This window comes from Thermobia domestica, chromosome 6 (genome assembly GCF_964235325.1).
Source record: "Thermobia domestica chromosome 6, izTheDome1.hap1.1, whole genome shotgun sequence".
NCBI lineage: Eukaryota > Metazoa > Arthropoda > Insecta > Zygentoma > Lepismatidae > Thermobia > Thermobia domestica.
Window position 1 is genome coordinate 81,662,877 of NC_137459.1, and position 21,403 is coordinate 81,684,279.

The 21,403-nt window shown below is 35.3% G+C and overlaps 1 protein-coding gene across 3 annotated transcripts in view; it reads left to right on the plus strand.

The window, feature by feature from the left end:
• Positions 1-21,403, plus strand: part of LOC145688075 (uncharacterized) — a 100,678-nt gene that overhangs the window by 26,704 nt on the left and 52,571 nt on the right. For all 3 annotated transcript variants that reach the window (XM_081761796.1, XM_081761797.1, XM_081761798.1), the window contains exons 5-6: positions 14,198-14,364; positions 21,010-21,389. In XM_081761796.1, coding sequence (XP_081617922.1) covers positions 14,198-14,364; positions 21,010-21,389 — 547 coding nt within the window. The remainder of the gene's footprint in view (positions 1-14,197; positions 14,365-21,009; positions 21,390-21,403) is intronic.

Genomic DNA, 21,403 nt, shown 5'->3' on the forward strand with positions numbered 1-21,403 from the left:
TTTTAAACTTAATGTTTACGGCTGAGCATCTAATGTTCAAAGATAAAAGTGATCGACTGATCGGGAGGTGTGCTAGGTAACACAGTGGTTAAGATACCGGCTTGGTAAACCGAAGATCTGGCTTCGATTGGCGGTCCAGTCTAACATCTTTCGCTCTTGAATTTCATAAACCTGTAGAAGGTATGGTGAGAGAAAATCTCTGTTGGTTCCTTCTTTCATGTATGTTTATGTTTGTAAGTTTCTCGCGTAGAAACTTGGGTGGGTAGTTCAGAGAATGCAATCAATTTTAAGTAGAATTTTTGTGCAATATTGTACGTATACGGAAAAATGTCGAAAGACCGCAGAAAAAGCAGATCATTGGACTAGCGTAGTCTGGGAAAATTCTGTCTAGTGTTTGCTTGTGAGCAACTAGTGATTAAATCAGTTCTCTACTTTGATTGCATAATTGTAGATCATTTACACGGAAAAACGAGATATAGGATTTTATTTCCGCTGGCACAACAATATTTTTTAATAATCTTTGAGCAGTAGTTGCCTTGTATTCTATTTCGTTCATATTTGCTTTTCTTCTTAGAAAACGTAAGACTGTATTAAGTTGGTACGACTGAAATGTCTATTTTGACCTCAGATGGGAAATTCACCTCAACCACACAATACAATGATGGACTAAGGTTACGCATCTAACGTGGCAAACTCTGTAGATGTCCCGAGACAGGTCAGAGTACCTAAATAGTAAAGAGATAGTGCATTGTTGAATAGAATTATATGAAAGTGTACCATAGAAAACACACAAATGCGAGTGATTCTTATTAATTTGAACTAAAATATTCTCCATAGCAAGCCTCAAAAATAAATAAATAAATAAAATAAAATAAAAATAACAGTGCATTTGGGCCAAGAATGGTGAATGTCGCCGATGGTTTGTCAAATTTCATTCCAGTGACAGCATTGAAAAAGAAAAAAAAGTGGGCATCGATTTCAGATCATGTTCAGATGAGGTCCTTAGGATCACCGTGGAAGCGGACCCTCGGAAATGTGTTAGCACCATTGCAGATGAGTCAGGCATACGCCATACATGCTACTATAATTCGGCGGCCCTATGCAAACGGTTAGGTGAAAAACTTGGTCTTATGCCTGTCACATGAATGGACACCGGCCAACAAGAATCGCCCTCTGGAGATGTATAGTTCTGTAAGGAATAACCAGAAAGGTTTTCTGCATTGAATATTCACTTTTGATGGAAAAATGGACGTGCTACGTGAATTGTAAATGGTAAGAACATTGGTTGTGTGATCATTTCCAAAACCCCTGAAAGATGATGATATTGGTATGGTGATCTATGGTGAGTTTGGTCCATTATCTTTCTCCGTCGAAGTGAAACCATCTCTGTGGATCGTTTCTGTGCTGAACTCTGAAATTTTCAACTTGCAGCCAACCAGCCAGAAATGTTCAAAAGAAAGATTGTTCTCATACTGCAGGACAATGTACGCGCAAATGTGGTTCAAATTACTATGTAAACCCTCCGTGAGTTGCAGTGGGAAATCCTTCCTCTTCCGGTACACTCTCCTGACGTCTCTCCCATCTTTAAGGAATTAAGACCTTCCCCTATGATCGGACGGTGCAATGTACAGGTGAGGACATCTTCGCATCACCAACTCCAGACTTACTTCGCGAAGGAACCAAATTATTGGCTGGACGATAACAAAAGTGTGTAGTTGCAAATGACGACTATTTTGCTTAACCAGCTATTGTAATTTTCATTTTTTGCTTTTGGAAATGACGTACTTGGTCACAGACAATTCATTCGCACCAATCTAATATTGTATTTCATTGAATATCTTCTTAGTAATTATTAAATAGCGCTCGGATCGTTGCTTGGTTTGTTAATTGGATTGGAATTTAGCTTCTCTTTCAACAGGGACTATGTATAAGACGAGGACCTACAGCCTAATGTGGGATCCAAACCACATGAGCTTCCCGCCGGGAATCGAACCCGCTTCTTCCGCAAAAACGCTTGAGAATTATTGTTCTTCTGTATTGTGTGTAGTTACATTGGTGTTAAACGTGGAATGTTCGCGGACATCTGTGAGCATTGGTAAGATATATGTTTTTAAGATTATGTATGATATATGAGAATAATTACATATGAAATGAAACATTGAACTTTTTTATACTGTTCACTTTGCATTTCACTTGTAATTAATTTCCTACATCCTATCTTCCCTTGAAAGCTTTTTCAGTCTTGACAATGCTGACAACTGCCAGGAAACATTCAATATTTAATGTGCTTTTTTAAATTTGTTAGAAAATAATTACTTGTTGCGTCTAAATTGTACTGCAATTATTCTATACTGTTTCGGGAAACGCGGTCGCCTTCATGAGTAACACACATGCAATTCGCAGTAAGTAGATATTTTTTAGCAAATTGTATATGTATGCGTCAAATTATATCATTAAATAAATGTTGCTTATGAAACTAACTACAGAATATAATGTAAAGCAATCTAAGTACGTTCTTAGTTTATTGACCAATTTTCGGGCGATTTATTCCGTGAATTTTTGTTATAAAAGTTAATTTTTATGTAACAAAATGTACTCTATAAGAAAACGATTAGATAGCAGGTAAGGTAGCATTCGTTGTCCAGTAGAAAGAGGATGATAAGCAACTGCTTCACTCACCTCTATATTTCCTGAAGACATATTTTGAATAAACATTTGCAATATTTCAAATCCTCATTAGATTTCTTCTTCTGACAGCAAGATTTACGTATCTTTATGTTTCCTTAGATATTTGTTCGTTAAAATTCTTAGAAATGTGTAAATCCTATCAGATTTGCGAAAAAAAAAAAAACACATTATTTTAAACGAAAATCAACGTATAGATAGACTGCTCCTAGTTAACTAGGTTATAAATAAAGATAATTATTTTGGAATGCACCTAAATAAATAAGTACTTTCAATACAGCACAAACAACTGTTTATGTACCAAACCCTTGTTTAAACTAGTTTGTAGTTTCGTTGACATGGTGTATATCCATACAATTAAAATTATAAAGAGTGAATTTATGTAGTAAACTTATATATTCTGCCATTCGTATTTGTGTACTTAATCAATTTAAATATCATAGTTGCCAATTCATTTGAATTTTTCTTACTTGATTTTTGTGAGTAGTGCTTGTTTTAATGCGTTATAAATATGTGTTCCTGACGTTCTTTGAGTACTATTCAGCTCAATATATTTAAACTATGCAATCTTCGTTTTTAGTATTATTACTAAAATGAATAATCACCGATTTCCAATTCCGAGTTTCATTTGTATGCAATTGCTGAATTCTTAATGGTCGGGGCCTCTACTTTTTTCCGAACCTTCTATAAAGAAAACTAAGAAAGTTCTATCGCTGTTTCACCCACCACCTTCGAACATCAATATGTCACCTAAGACGTACCTGGAAGATCAAAAAATAGCCCCAATAGCATCGACGATCTTCTGCCAATGTTCTGGAAGGCCATGGATTACATCGCGGTAGAACTTGGTGGGCCGTGAAGCGAAGAAAGTATCAAGTGCATTTTGCACCTCTACGAGGGATTTGGACTGGTATCCTCTAAGGTGATTGTCCAAGGAATGGAACAGGTAATAATCGGACGGTGCAATGCCCGGGGAGTATGGCGGATGCAATAGTGTTTCCTATCCAAGGCGTAGAATGGTGTCCCGAGTCATCCTAGCCACGTGGGGCTCAGCGTTGTTCTGTAACAGCAGGGCTCCTTTGCGATTCAGAAGTGCTGGCTCCAGAGTTTTGAATTTTTTCTTGAACACGGCTCCACTGCTGGCAGTACACAGTTACATTATGCTCTGACCAGCTGGTAGCAGTTCCTGATGCACGATGCTGCGAGCAGTCCACCAAGCACACAGAAGGACCTTCTTCTGGTGCAGTGCTGGTTTCGGCTGTTTTGGAACCGGTTCATGGGATGCTAACCAACGACAACGGCGTCGTGGAGCTTCGTACAGGACCTACTTCTCATCACATGCAACACCCTGTCCAGAAATAGCTCCTTCCTTAGACGAGACAGCAAAGAAACACAGGTGTCTGCTCGCGATCCCCTCTGGCCCGGAGTCAAATCATGTGAGACTCATCGACCCAACTTCTAGTGCTTCCCAAGTTGATGGAGGTGGTGCCAAATGGCTTTTCCACTCACACTGAATTGTAGTCCCGATTCCTCACATGTCTGGCTACTGTTCGCCTCAATTGCTGCCTGAAGATCTTTATTTTTTACATGTGTTGGTCTTCCGGCACGTGGTGCGTCTTCGAGTGTTTCGTCATCGTCCTTAAACTTGCTAAACCACCGCTGCACTATTCGTATAGTCACGACACTTTCACCAAAGGCCTGGCATATCTTCTGCCCGTTACAGTGGCGTTTGACCTCAGTTTGAATTCGTACAGCATACATGCCCTTATGACGCCTTATGGATTCCATGTTCACTCTGTCCTTACGCAAGTTTACGGTGTAATTGAACTGCCACAACCAGGTAGTATGTTGGATATACCCATACCAACAACTGACCTTCGCCTTATCTCCATTTGTATTCAACTCACGGTGTGAGGGCCAATTGAAAACAGATCTCCACAAAAAGCGACAGAACTTTCTTGGTTACCTTTATAGTTAGGATTAGATTAGGAGTTTGGTAAGCTTAAGGTAAGTAATAAGAACACTAATTTCAAAAGATTATTATAGATACCGTATTCAAAATGTTAATAATTATCGTAGAAATCAGATGTGGTACATAAGTAACACGTTTAAACTGCAAAAAAATACTAATCGTTTTGTATTTCTGTGTTAGAAGTTCCCTGTGGGAGCTCTGGTGGTTCGGCTCACGTTAAGCTGTAGGCCCACGTCTCATATAGCCTCGCTGCTGAAAGGGACGCTAAACTTAAAATCAAATCAGTCTGTGCTTAAAGTTGTAGTATAGATAGACTTAAGTATATCGTCCCTGGGCTCATTGCGTTAAGTCAAAATTTCCGTAAGTCGAATGTTTACAATAATCTAAGATTTGTCGCAAATACTTATCAAAAATACGAAATAATAATAATAATAATAATAATAATAATAATAATAATAATAATAATAATAATAATAATAATAAATAATAATAATAATAATAATAATATTAAAACGTTTGTTAATAATACTGCAATGCAAACACTCACTCACATAATATACTTTATAAATAGGGCACAGAACTTTACATTCTTCCAATGCCGATGATGAAGAAGTTCAAATAATTAATAATATTTCAGCAATAGTTGATTACTAATTAATTAAAGTCTCACTCACTAGATAGCTCTCAGAATATAATTTCAAAATTGAATACTGCTACTCACTTCAGATGTAATTACTGTTCGTAATTTTTAGTTGTATCGGAAATTTTTTACGTAAGTTTGAAAACTCGGACACTTTCGTACTTCTTAAGTCAACTCAAACCCTTCGATTATTTAATTTTAACTTTTATCTATTGGGTCTAAGTAACGTGTTTTTTCGATGAATATTTTTATGCAAAAATGAACTATTTATTCAGAACTGTAATTGAACAGTCTTGTGCTCAAGTGACTATAATTGAACTAGTGAGTATTTTTTCTGTGTGGATACTGAATGTGGATCTTTGAACATTTATAAGTAAGTTAAAACTGCGAACAAAAAAAAGTGCAAAATGAAGTAATTATCTATGTAATTAACTATCCTCTCCAATAAAAGTTCAAAGAACGGGAAAGTACAGGTCTAAGTTAGTGAAGTTTTTGTTTAATATTGGAAAATACTGAAATCTGGCAAACCAACACTTGGATATTATTTATATATTTTATTTATTTATTTACGAACTTAATTCCAGATACAGCTGAACGCCAGTTTACACTGGAATGTCTAACAAATCTAAGAGATGATAACATAAGGCAATAATAATAATAATAATAATAATAATAATAATAATAATAATAATAATAATAATGTTTATTTCTGTGCCATGAACAGCCTAACGGCAAAAATACAGCACTTTATCAGACAAGATAAACACATATTACATACAATGTAAGCTACGTACTAAAACAATAAAACATAATGATAAAATATAGTAAAATAATATCGGATTAATAATTCCTTGTCAAATTAACACCTTTTTTTTAAGTATCAAAACAGTCGTCATAAACAGTAAAAATAATAGTTGTCAAGCTCTAAAATTCATGCTTTTATACTGATAAAAAATTAAACTAAATTAAAAGAATCGGTCAATCTTCTTAAAATTACAGATTTCTGATTCAAAGGAACTAATGTTGATTTATTTCTTGTATTATACATTGGTACCCTTATACCTATATTATGCAAGCAATATTCACTATGATAGCTATTGTCTAGTAGTTTCTTAATAAAATCTCTTTCAATAACTTTTCTCCTGTCGCTCAGTGCCTGCAATCCCCAAAATTGACACCAATATTCATAACTACGTGAGTAGTAATCTCTATTCATTTTATAGCAGAGTAACCTAATAAAACATTTTTGTACTGATTCAATTTTGTTTGCCAATGTTATACCTATACTATTCCAAATAACTACACCGAACTCTAATTTTGATCTTGCTAGCATCTTGTATAAATATACATATGAACTGGCATTTCTAAACTCAGGCCATTGTTTGAAAATAAACCCTATTATTCTTCTAGTCCCTTGGATTGTGTCATTTATATGATAGGTAAATTTCATGTTTCTGTCAAACACTATACCCAAATCTTTAATCTGTTCGGCTTTATGCAATGTTACTCCATTAATTACATATTTGCTCACGTAGTATTGGGTTTTGTTAGTATATGATATGTATTTAGTTTTCTCACAATTTATTTTCAATAAGTTACTTTTACACCATGTACTAACAGTATCTAGATCTTCCTGTAGTAAGTAGTTATCATACTCACTATTTACTATTCTAAATAATTTTAAATCATCGGCATACAACAAAATATTTGAGTATTTAATTTTCTCAGGCAAATCATTAATAAATATTGAAAAAAGAAGGGGTCCCAGAGGAGATCCCTGAGGTATGCCATTCTTTATATAACCGTAACTAGAGGTTATTTGACCAATTTTTACTTTAAACGTTCTGTTTGCTAGATAGCTTACAAACCATCGAATGTACAATGGAGATAGACCTATGTTTCTTAATTTCTCAATAAGAAGTTCATGCTCTATGGAATCAAAAGCTTTTGACATATCTATATATATAGTGTCTACTTGTAATCTATTCTTAAGTCCTAAATGTGTAAAATCAGTAAAATGTACAAGATTTGTTACAATCGATTTCCCTTTATAAAATCCATGCTGAAATTCAGTTAATTTGTTTTTTACATTAAAATATAAATGTTTGTGTATTATAATTTCGAAAATCTTGCAAAATGCGTTGACTAGCGTTATTGGTCTATAATTTTTTATAATTCTACGATCACCTGCTTTGTGTACTGGTACAATGTATACTTGTTTCCACATTGAAGGAAACTCACCATTCTCAGGGATGCATTAAATATATTTGTTAAAACAGTTGACAATTCGGTACTACAGGCTTTAATTATATAATAGGGGATATTGTCAGGACCAGGAGCTGTGCTCGCCTTAATAACTTTGATTGCATGAATTACATCAGACTCAGTGATATTCGGTATATCTATGACGTCATGGTTGCTAATGAGCGAAGGAGAATTCATAACCTGGCTATCTGGGTAATGTCCTAATTCTAAATTAAAATTTTCACTAAAAACATCTTTAAATAATTCCACAACATCATTTAATTCTGTAACTGATTTATCATTATGTTTCATTTCAGTTGGTATTTGCTTGCCATCAGAATTTTTAAATATTTTCCAGAAAAACATATTGTTATTGACAACACTATTTTCCAGACTCATATAATATGATTTTCTCGATTATTATTATTATTCATATAATAATAATAATAATAATAATAATAATAATAATATCTAAGTAATAACAAGAAAGGTTTACAAGAGCTGCCTAGAATTTATTCATTAAAATGACTTCGTAGTGCAGAGTTATGTGCAGCTTCAGAGTTAAATAAATCTATGCGTGTATGTGACATTTCATTGTATAACTTAGGAAGCCTGTAGAACAGAGAGCGATGAACTATTGACAATCTAGGTCGTACTATATGAAAAAGATGCGTGTTACATGTTTGTCTGAATGGAATTCGGAAATACAATTTGGAGAATAGCGTTTCGGACCTGAGTTGACCATGATATTTGTACAGATGTTTGAGATCACTGATTTTATGACGAGTGTCAGGTAGATGGATATTTAGTATTCATAACAGTACGTGCTTTGTCATCGCACGTGTTCGAGGTACTCTAAAACGTACTATTGTAAGGTAGAAGCTTAGAACTGACAGAGTTTAGGCGGGATAGATTTGTAAAAGATGCCATTGGCCAGATAGGTAAACAATATTCCATTTTAGGATAAATTATTATCTTGTAGATCGTTGCTAAGGAAGAGAGGCTCTGTATTTCTGTTAATCTGTACAGAAGTCCTAGAAGACGCATCGATTGTTTAGTGATAGCGTTATGTGATCTGTAAAAGTTAGTTTTGTGTCAAAAGTAACTCCGAGATCTTTATGACTATTGACTCTTGTGATGGTCCAACCGTTTATGTTGTGTGAGGTGTATACAATATTTTTCTTCAAGGTAAATGTTATGGATCTACTCTTGTTGGGATTCACTTTTAAAAGCCATGTTTCAGTGTTATGAAGGAACGAAAAGTTAATGAATCTTTTATACGGCATAGACCTCCCGATAAAAAATCAACGAGGCTTAGCATTGCTCAAGCAAATGTTCGCTCCCTTGCTCCAAAAATTGACGAATTGCGAATCTTGGCAAACGAGGAAAAATATGATTTTATTGTCATAACTGAATCATGGCTCGATAGTGCCCTAAACTCATCAGCCGTTGAAATAAACAACTATCGTTTGTTGAGAAGTGATCGGGCGGACAGGCGAGGAGGAGGAGTTGCTGTATATTTCCGTAGTAATTTAAATGTGAAACTGCTTAATGTTGATGTCTCGCATAAAGACGAAATTGACTGTGTATGTCTCAAAATTATCATAAATTCGGTTAGGTTAGGCATATGTGCCATATACAGGCCACCCAGCGATGCATACACTAAATTGGCGATGCTCGAAGAAGTAATCACGAATGTAGGCTCTATGACTGATAATCTGCTCATCATAGGAGATCTAAATTGTGATTTCCTTACGCCTTCGAAGCGTGACACAGCTTATTTATGTTCAATACTTGATAGCTTTCAGCTGTCGCAAATCTTAAACGAACCAACACGCATCACTGAAACCACTGAAACACTTCTTGATGTATTTATTACTAGTAATATCAATATAATTCACTCCAGTGGAGTAAAACTACCAATTGGTACTTCAGATCACTCTTTAGCATATATATGTTTGCAATTAGAAAAAACAACAAAAGACAAGAGCAAAATAAAGACATATCGCAATTTTAAGTATTTTGATCAGTCCAAATTCACTAGTGATATAGAACGCATAGATTGGAAACCAATTGAAAACCTACCTGACGTAGATAAGAAAGTCGAATTCTTAGAAAACACCATAGTTAGCATTTTTGATAAACATGCCCCTCTATGTTCTTCGAGGATTACAAGAAACAACAGTCCGTGGTTAACTGACAACGTCCAGCTTCTAATAAAATTTAAAAATCGTGCCTATCTCAAATTCAAAAGGACAAGAACTGATGTTCTTTGGAATGAATACAAACAACTACGGAACTTTACTACAGCCGTGATACGACAAGAGAAAAGAGCATATTTCACACAGTTTTTCAATAGTTATAATCTGAGCTCCAAGGACGTGTGGAATAAATTAAGAACCCTCGGTATTAGTAGTCGAAAAAATTCCCAAGCATTACCAGATGATCTTGCAGACTGCAATGCGATTAACGCGCACTTTGGTGAAATTTGTAATGATAGAAATATCGACGAGAATGCAGTTCAAAACCGCCTAACTGTATATAATAATACTAAATTCTGTTCAAGTATGAATTCATTTGAACTCCGTAATATAAGCAATTTTGATGTTCAGAATGCTATTAAAAATTTAAATTCGAATGCAGCTGGACACGAAGGCATTACAGGAAAGATGCTTAGACTTGTTTTACCACACATTATATCACCATTAACACATATAATAAATTATTCCATAACCACATGCTCCTTTCCATTATCCTGGAAAGAAGCTTTTGTAATGCCTATAGCGAAAAAGCAAAATGTATAATCTCTAAACGACCTTAGGCCTATTAGCCTATAACCAATATTGTCCAAAGTTATGGAGAAACTTGTGCATAACCAACTCAATGATTACGTCATTAATAATAATATTTTACCCCTACACCAATCAGGTTTTCGCAATTCTCATAGCACTGCCACAGCCCTACTTCATATCACTGACGACATTTTTCGAGCATTAGATAACAACCAGATATCATACTTGGTATTATTAGACCTTACTAAAGCATTTGATTTAGTTCATCACGACTTACTCCTAGCTAAAATGAAATACTATAACTTTTCCACCAACACGATCCAGTGGTTCAGATCATATCTTTCGGATAGGCAACAAAGAGTGGTATTAAGAGATCCTAAGCTTGCAGTATCAAACCGAATCAGTCTTCAAAGAGGAGTGCCACAGGGATCAATACTAGGACCTCTGCTATTTTGTCTATATACAGCAGACGTACCAAAGCTACACTCTAGACTACATCTGTACGCGGATGATACACAACTCTGCTTAACCACGTCTCCAGAGCACGCCTTACAAACTGCAGCCCTCATCAATGAGGACTTAGAAATATTTAGTGATTGGTGCTTGTCCAATTCCTTGAAAATAAACGTAAGTAAATGCTTATTTACAGTCATGGGAACAAGAGAAAATCTTAGGAAATTGGAAACTGGACAAATTAATATTTCCATTCGAGACACGCCGTTAGATTACTCACCCTCAGTAAAAAATCTCGGATTAATACTAGATGGTGAGTTAAACTGGAAGCGACATATATCTACTGTATCTAATAAATCAATATCAATTCTGCGATTATTATATAAATATAATGATTTTCTAAATCAGAACACAAAACTGTATTTAGTGAACACGCTTATTTTTCCACTGTTCGACTATTGCGATTCTGTATATGGACCAGCCATTACTAAATCCTTAGCAATATCAATCCAAAAAGTTCAAAATGCCTGCATGAGATTTATCTATAACACGCGAAAATGTGTACATATACTGCCCTTACGAAATCAAAACAACATTCTAACAATGTCAAGGAGGCGTTTGTTGCATCTGTACTGCCAGATACATAAGGTCATACACAATAATGGCCCCCTTTATCTTAGAAGTAAGCTGACGTTCCGAAATGAAATCCATCCATACGAAACAAAACGTTCCCGTACATTTTACATCCCGCGGCATACATTAACAAAGGCAGCGAATTCATTCTCTATTTCAGCTGTGAGAGCCTGGAATTCATTGCCTTCCGATATAATCGAGTGCAAAAGATTCTTGACCTTCAAACGTAGGGTAAAGGATCATCTTTTACATCAACAGAAACTTAGCTTGAACACCTACGCCTTAGACTGCAGCAAGTAAACCAATTTTGTATGCATACCCAGCAGAAAAAAACACGTACCGTACATGCGCATGTACAACATACGCCTGGAAAACCCTTGAAATTGGAACACTGTTTTACGCCTGATCATGTGCTCATGTTTTTTAAAAACATTGCGTGTTCAGTCCCTGGAAACGGAAAAACACAGGTAAACAAGGAAGAAGTGAACACTTGGTTTGTACCTGGAAAACACATGTTTTGTACCTATAACCGAACGGAACATCTGTGGACTGCATGTTTTGCAATTGATCTTAACGTGTTTTCTCTTCAACAGCAGCTGATCATCCGCTGAACATTGCATGTAAAAGGAAGAAGACCAGTGCTATTCTAGTATTGTTCGAGAGCACTGAACATGTAATGTACAGGGATCGCAAACATACAGTGAAAGGGGAACTGGAAATAGGCGGTTCAGACGATACGAACACTACATTTTTCGATTAGTTAACACTGAATGCACAGGTCCCAATTTCAGGATGGCAGCCATTATTTCAAACTAGTGGGCATCTACACTATAGGGCACAATTTTCGTTTTTTTAACCTGTCCCTGGTCTTTAGGCCTACTTGCTATTTTCCATTTTGTGGTAATTATAAAATGTGTACACTGTTGAATGAAACTTGAGTTCGAAATTTTGCCGAAGGAATAAGAATCAAGACTGAATTTCCAGCAACACAGTGTTTCTAAACATACCAGTATCTGCTGCTGGTCCAGGAAAATATAAATTCGCACCTGCAAATTACTACCCACACAGTGAGCCTTCCAATATTGTCGAGATTAGTCTGTTTTGCTGGAAATTCAAGAATTCATTCAAAAGCAACATGTAGCTGGACACTGCATGTACATGATGTTGATACAAGCAACATACACCTAATTACAAAACAGCTTTCTTTTTTTTTTTTTTATTGTTATTATGAGAAACCCATCTGAAAATGGCCTTTTCTCGGATTTAAAACATTCTGTCTACCGGACATGTTTCTTTTATGTTTCAGACAGTGTACTGTTTCTCTGTAACCTGCAAATACATCTATTACTACATACCATGTACAGTTCATGTTTATACAACTCTTTTCTGCTAAAACAAACCACCTGGAAATCCTATTTTCCGTATTAAAAACATACCATGTACCAGACATGTAAACGACAAACTCCTGCTAGATGAACAAATCTCTGGAACCTGCATGAACATTCGGCAATACAGGGAAAAAACAGCTCATGTTCACAGTAGATTTCTTTTGAAATTTAGTGTAGCTGAAAATCACGTTAAAAAACGGAACACATTATATGTAATGTGCAGAAAATTTTCGTTCAACATTTAAAATACCGGCTGGCCTGGAACGCAAATGTACATGTTTACAATATCGGTGGAGTACAGTGTATGTGTTGGTACCGTTACATACGCAGATACGTTTTCACTAAATACCACGTGCTAGACATGAACTTACATTCGCTCATCTGCACATGTCTGCAGCCCGCAACATTTTCTTCTGAACATTGCATGTACATGCGCGTCGCACAGGTACTGATCAGTCAATGTACAGTGCACACATGTGATTTCATGTCAGGACAAGAATTATTACATTCAAAGACAGGTGTTATTTCCCGGATAAGTGCCTGTTTCTGTTCCAAACCATTTACTTTACACGTAACACCTGTAGCACATGAGCAAAACATGCGAAAACAGGCACTGTATATTACCTGTTTTCTCAAAAGTTTTCATGAGGGTATTGTAGTATAGAGGACAAGTATTAGGCCTATTGTATCTGAACAACTATTATATTCTTACTTCATATTGGTTTTCTTCAATATATATATATAATATATAATATTAGTTTGTAGTTAACTAAACAATATATGTTTATTGTCGTTATATATGTACGTGTATAATATCTTTATATATATTCCCATGTGACATTCCTGATTGTACTTTTGTTAGGTTAGGTGGTAGAGCAGCCTACGGCTGAACCTCGCCTCATGAATAAAGGCAATTTCAATTTCAATAAGATTAAAATATTAATTAACGTTTTCAATAAGATATATAACACAGAGTTGGAACTTGTCCTTATTAATTACCTGAGTACTCATCAAACTCTAACTCACTCCTAGCTAAAAGGCTCGGAAGAAGGTAGCAACTCGGATCACCGAAAATTTAGCACTTGTTTACACAAAATATAGGAAATGAAAATAGGTAAACACTTTAGAAATTATCAAATAACGAAAAGAATCCACATTGAACATATCTAACAGTATGTCTGAAACTTGGACAGCTTCTGTATATTTTCATGTATCATTCGTTACTGTACGCGCTATACATTTTTTTAATACAACATTCCCAACTCGATGAATCGTTTCCAATCACTCTGTATTAAAAAAAAAAAAAAAAAAAAAAAACACTTGACTTACATTTATTTTTAGATAATCACTAATTTTAATTAGTTGAACTGTTCTAATTTTCTCATTTCAGGTCCATTTTCCGAAAGCAAAATGTATAACTGGTTTTGTGCAGGATTCTTTAATGTTAACCTTCCAGTGCGTCGGGAATCTGATCAGTTATTTACGCAGCTGGGAAATCTGATCAAGTACTATGGTGGAGTTCCATTTGCAGCTGTAGGATCTCATCATTCTTTCCAGGTAAGCTATTGTGCGTCAGTTACTAGGCTTATTCACTCTACGGTTTACAATCGTGTTATATACATGGCGATCTCATTCTCGTTTTAAGTTTAGGTGGTTTCGTAACTGAAAGCAAAGTGCGACTAATGATGAAAATTCTTAGGTAACTCCCTAGAGGCTTCATGTTAAGAACCAAAACTTAATTTCGTAAATTTACCTGCTTCATGTGTGATTTTCATATTTGGCTGGTTAGTTTAGAGTTTAGCGTCCCTTTTCGGCTCCGAGGCCATATGAGACGTGGACGTAGAGCTTAATGTGAGATTCAAATCACATAAGCTTCAGCCCCGGCAATTGAACCCGAGTTTCCTGCACCAAAGTCGCATATACGAACCGTATAATTATAAGAGAGCTCTGATTTCTCTTTCACTGTTACCTATAAGATCTATAGATCTCGAATTAAAACCAAAGAAAAGCTTTCTGTACATTAATGAAAGAAGAAAACAATCGATTTCAACTTATTTTTATACATCAGATTTTCTGTAGGTGAGGATTCGCTTTGTGTGTTTGGGAATAGCGATAGGAAGGAAAAATGAGAGACGTGGACACTTACCATATTGGCCTAATATAAGCCGTCTCCGCACATAAACACCACACACTAAAATACATCATCATAGTTTCACCATATGAAACTAAACTCCCTTGTAAGAATTGCGTCAAAATGATTGTACCAAAGATTTATTTTCAACTTATGCTCAATTCCACTGTGAATATTATTACGATAGCCATTATACAGTAATGAATTGTACTTGTGAGAATCTTGTAAATTAGCAAATAAATCCCAAGAAAGCTCTACCAATACTTGGATAGGAATTAGGGTTACAAACTTTGGAAAATAAAATTACCGGAATCCCCTCAAATTTCCCTATAATATAAACCTAAGTGTGAAATATCTCTGTTTGGACCCATCCATGGGAAGGAAATGTACTAACATGGACAAAAATACATTAGCACTTGTATTCTACATATCCTTAATACATTTACTAATAAGCTTAATAGATACTTTGTGCTAAAAATGAGAAACTGAAGTTGGTATTGATCATTTTATTGTATTTACCAGTAACTGCTACTTTAAAATTATCGAAAAAGATTAACAAAAGTATATTAATCCTTACGTGACAATTTTGGATTTACAAAATGAAATTTACACTTTAAACTTATACTTTAACTATACGAAATTGCTTTAAGAAGTCCTAAGGAAGGAAGTTGGAAGTTTAAGGAAAGTTGTCATATGCAGCATCTAGAGATATGGAACGAAACAATGCAACAAACATTGTACTAAAAAATGTCTAAGAGTTATTTGCCAACAATCGACTGACAATTTAAATTTATCTCTATATGCCGGACAATTATGACAAATTATACACTTCTATCTCTATTATTGAAAACAATGTTTCACGTTAAAATCTAATCGTTATCAAATTTCTTATGTTAATGGAAAAAAAAAAAAAAACTGCCATAGATTAAAAAGAAAAGATTCGCTTCATGGGCTGACAGTTTCTATTCTAAGGCAGGATGGTAAAACATGGATATTTAGATAGTTCGCGTACTAGTTCCTTTGTAATTCCTTAAACCGCTTGTTATAGGTCCTATAGTTTCTAAGGCAGGGTGTTTCGAAACATGATTTTTCGAATTTTCGGCTGTTTATAACTCTGAAATGAGACGTTTTTCGACATATGTTTATAAGAACTTTTTTCTTTCATTTCATATAAGAAATCAGCTCCCAAAGTTTGTCGGTGGAGTTACCTACCACCCTTATATATATATATATATATATATATATATATATATATATATATATATAGATAGATAGATAGATAGATAGATAGATAGATAGATACAAAGAGGGGGTCACCTTGAGACTTTCAAAAATTTCTCTCGACCTTAAAGATAGAAAATTAAATGCATTTAGTAGTGACAACTTATTTCCTTTTCTTATATATATGCACAATTGTACTTTACTTCCATTATTGTTACTTTAGTTTTTCTTTCTTTTGTCTTTTTTTAGTGTATGACAAACATATATTGCCATGTTTTATTATTATTGAAATATGTACGTAGTGGATTGTACTGCCCCTTAATGTGAGCATTAGCTCGTTGGGGCCAATGGAAAGTGAATAAATAAATACAAAAATGCACACGTATTATGTACATAGCAAGGTATATGTAATGTATATTCTTTTTTTTTTTTTTTTTTTTTAATTAAGATCCGTACGTGAACTCAGGCCCAGGCCAGAGGGCCGCAAAAATTTCGAAAATTTTATCGAAAAATCTCCCGCTTTTACCCGATTTTCGTGTTTAAAGTGTATAATAGGACAATCGAGTAATATTTTTGGAAAGTGTGCTTTATCCTGAAAGAAACGAGTTATGAATCATGATCCTACGATAAATAGTAAGGAAGCAGTAGCTGTTTGAGTGAAAGTCTAAAATTTACCTCAAAAAGTGGAAATTCTAAAAGGGTTAATATTGGACCATTTCCAACACTTACAACGGACGTATGCAAACCGTGACAGCTAGATATTTACGAAAATTAGTACCCTGACTAATTGTCGACCGCTAATTATCGTGCTGATAAATCACTCGGTGCTTAAATGTCTTGTTTACGCGCTATGTACGGTATAATACTGTGCCGCGATGTGCCATCAGTTTGTAGCTCAGGATAATCTCTAAAATACCCATGAAATGAATGAGACAATTGGGGATGAAACTGATGCGCAACACGGCACTTAACTGCATAAGTTATGGTTGAATTTAAATAAAATTCAAATGTTTCAATTTTGAGAATGACTAGTTGTGGGAAAGGTGAGAGAAAGAGAAAGGATTAAACTATTAAATGAAGAATGAGCACTAGCCTGATATTCCAATGAGACTGGCGTCGTCCTGGTCATCTGGGATAATGAATGACTTTCTCTGGAGGAATCTGGAAACAATGGAATCAGTCAACAACTGGATCTTAATCCTGTTGAACTGCTAGGGGCGTCGAGTTCTCTCTTCACAATGCGTCTTCCATGATATTATTAACCGTAAAACGATGAATCTGGCGTTTGGTGAACCGGGAAGTGTGAGGCTAGGCGGAAGGGAATGCGGAAAATCAAGAAGGAAACTAGTCGTGTTTATTGCTAATTTCAATTATGACCATTGAGAAATACATGCTTATACAAGCTGTCTACAAATGTACAGCATGAATAGAAAGTTTTGTTTTTTGAAATTTAAGAGTTCATGATTCTGTAGAAGATAAACGTAATTTAATAAAATAATGAAATAGAATTTAGCAAATTAAATCAAGAGTTCACACTGTCATCTTATCATTTCACAGTTGCTTCACAATACATATACCAAGCAGTGACCGAGTGAGACTGCAAAGTTATACCCCAAAAACGCCGGAAAATGGCAGAAAATGAAACGTATGCAGGTAACTTGGTACCTACGGGAGGAGAACACATGTTCAAGAACACGACAGTAGTGTCACACAAGCAGTGTTGCCAGCCCAACACAAACTTATAGTTGTTCAAATAGAATGTGTACAATTTCATGTAATTAAAACAATTGGCATAAAATGTGAAACAAAATAAGTAAAAGGTGGGTTATCAATGTTTGCAAATAAGGGAGATATGAAACTGTAAAACTGAGAAATTATGGGGTCCACACAGAGAATCGAACAAATGTACGTACAGAGAAACGAAAATACGGGTCATATTTTCTTTGGGCCAATGTTGCCCCAAAAGTTGGGCCAAAGTTACTCCATGCAATTAAACGCTTAATAGTTTGTGCGTAATTGAACAACCATTTAAGGCGTTAGCTTAACAATATTCGCTAATGAACATGTTTTTATATTCTACTTACTTGTGCATTCAAGATACGTCACTGTAATGCAATAAACTAAAGTTGTGAAACTTGAAATATAGTAAATGTTTACTTGCCAACAATTAATCGCACCTTGATTCCTACGTTCCGGAGGCAAATCACTAGTGCCAATATTCATGTGTTCTCAATGGTGCAATACTTCGATCCACGACTTTTCTTACTGATAGAAACCGTAATAACCATGTAGAAAAAAATCAAATCTTTCTCTTTCTTTGAGCCAAAGTTGGCTTTAAAGGGCTAAAGTATACCCAATTTACGGTATATGTATGACAAATAAAAGAACTTACAATATTACTCTTATGGTTATTCTTTTTATCACATGCACTAAAACACTGTTCACTTTGATGTTCCGCTTTCACTGTAGAAGAGGGGCAGTAAGTATGGAGGGTTGGCTAAAGCACCAATTCCCGGTGAGGTCTTGCTACTTCAAGAACGACGCACTTTATAAAATTACAAAAAATACGGTTTGTTCACTTCTTTTATTGTATGCTGTGGTTGTAGTCGTACAAATTTATTTAATACTTAATCGAGGCCATATGTGTACTACAATATAATTAAGTTCCTTCGAAAGAGACTTTTACGTGCCTCACGTTGTGAACACCAAGGGCGAACTCCTTGCTTCTGCCAACACCTGGGAAGATCCCGACAGAATGGCTTTCTTTGGCAGTGTCTTTTAGGATTTGCTATGGAAAATTCACAATTTTTATATCCACAAACAACGCAAATATAGTCATGATATATTGCGTAGTCCTGGCATCACGTCGTTTAGTCCCATGAGAAAATAAATTCGTGGTCAAGACAGAGCAAGATGTGAAGACCAACTTCAGGAATTCGGTCTGTATCACCAATGGATATCTCTCATGTTAGTCCAATATAAAAGAGTTTAATAAAAAAGAATACAGATTGGCAATTCTGTCTGCAACTCACACGGATTACAAGCACAATTCCCACCGTAGTTGAGATAATAAAGCGTCAGTGTGTCGACCGTTCCACCTGGCCTGCAATGTAACAATTTCGTATTTAAAAAGGTTTCCAAGCTTTGATAATCATTTATATGAAAAGTATACACAAAATAGTTTTAGTAGCCAAAGTCATGAGTTGGTAACTTCACTCAAGAAAAAATAAAAAGTTTGCTGTTTGCTTCTCCGAAGTACTCTGCTAATTAGATAAACATTTAGTTCAATAAAGAGTGATTTCTTTGTACTATTGACGCGCCAGTCTGTCTGAAAGACACCTGTGTGCAAAGTAAGGAAGTAGTTTCTCACCTGCTATAAAGCGTTCAGAGCAAAAAAAAAAAAAAAAAAAAAAAAAAAAAAAAAAAAAAAAAAAAAAACTTCACTTGAATAAAATATTAATTTTGCATGGTGATTAAAAATCGACGAAAATATTCGATTTGTCCAATAAATGAGTTGTTATGGCCGACCTAAGGGTCATAAAAATGAAATCAGTTAAGTTGAAATGAGATTACAAATATTCAACGTGTGTTTGCAGGAGAGTCATTTCAGATTTGCCTGGGGGGTAAGATCGTCCACCGACCTACGAGTTTCACGTTTTTTCCTAGTATATTTGAGAACAATCGATTAAAATATATTCTCAAATTCAGGTGGGTAATTGCCTCCCTGCTTCCCCAATGACGCCCTTGTGTTTGGATTTTAAAGGATGAAAAGGAAAAATATAAGTGCTTATTCACGTATTGTGCATAGCCCCCCCCCCTTCCCCCGAAACAAAATCCTAAATAAGCCACTGATACTATCAATTTAATGGAATAACCTGGATTTGAAAACACTTCGCAAGGGATAGTGTCCAACGTGATGACCTCTTACAAAATTCATCGGCGGGGAGGAATAGTGGTCGGAAGAAAACCTTCAATGACAGGTCCCGACGAACGTTAAAACGGATTGTCACTCAGAATCGTCGTGTAACTGCGGTACAAGTAATGAAGTAACTTATGCAGCACCTCCCGCAACCTCTATCCTCTCGGACTTACATGGACACGGGAATACAGGGTCGGGTTCAACACGTGAAATCACTGGTAAGGAACCATAACGCTTTAGGACGACACCAATGTGCCGCAAATATGCGACATGGACCGCTGATGATTGGGAACATGTGATATGGTCGTACGAGTCATCGTTCACCTCCTTATGTGTGGTGGAAGCACAAAAAAAAAAAAAAAAAAAAAAGAAAAAAAGAAAAAAGAAAAAAAGAAGTATGATTTGTAGTCTCTTCGCTCTCTTGGGTGAAACAGGGTTGTTTTCTGTGACGAATTCCTAGACCACCAAGAGTATGTTGATTGCTTGTCAAAGTAGGCAATAAAAATTGCTTTACTCCTGTTTTCGACAGCCTTCTTTCGGAAACTATGCGGTTTACGCGTATGTTCATATGGACATTCTTTCGTATGTTGGTATGCAGAATCACCTTCCAAATTTATGACTCAGTATTCGTTAACACACTGTGTATACTAAAATTAAAATTCATTTAATAGGCATGCCGTACATACGTATACATGTTTTCTTCACTCAGGTATGAACGTGAGGAAAGAGCGGTTTGTTATTGTAAAATCTTTTAAGGATATATAATATAGTACGTTTATTAATAGTATTCTGAACGGAAATGTTTACAAAGAGTAACACTTTATCATCATCCTTATTCTTGTTTTCCGGTTAGTTCTTTACAATACTACTAAAATTTTGTTTCTTTCCCTTTAATAATTAGCGTGTATAATGCCATTGTTTAAATTTGCAGAAGGCGTCTCTGAGGTTACCAGCTGAAGAATTTAGTTTGAAAGAGACAAAAAAGGAGAAAATGAAACAAGAGTTCAATTTGAAAGAGAGGAAAAAGGAGAAAATGAAACAAGAGTTCAATTTGAGAGAGAGGAAAAAGGAGAAAATGAAACAAGAGTTCAATTTGAGAGAGAGGAAAAAGGAGAAAATGAAACAAGAGTTCAATTTAAAAGAGACAGAAAAGGAGAAAATGAAACAAGAGTTCAATTTGAAAGAGACAGAAAAGGAGAAAGTGAAACAAGAGTTCAATTTGAAAGAGACAAAAAAGGATAAATTGAAACAAGTCCATCTCCAAACATGTAAACAGGTTGGAAAGGTCGAAGAAGGTTTTGGTCGTGGAAAGTGAGTAAACTTTA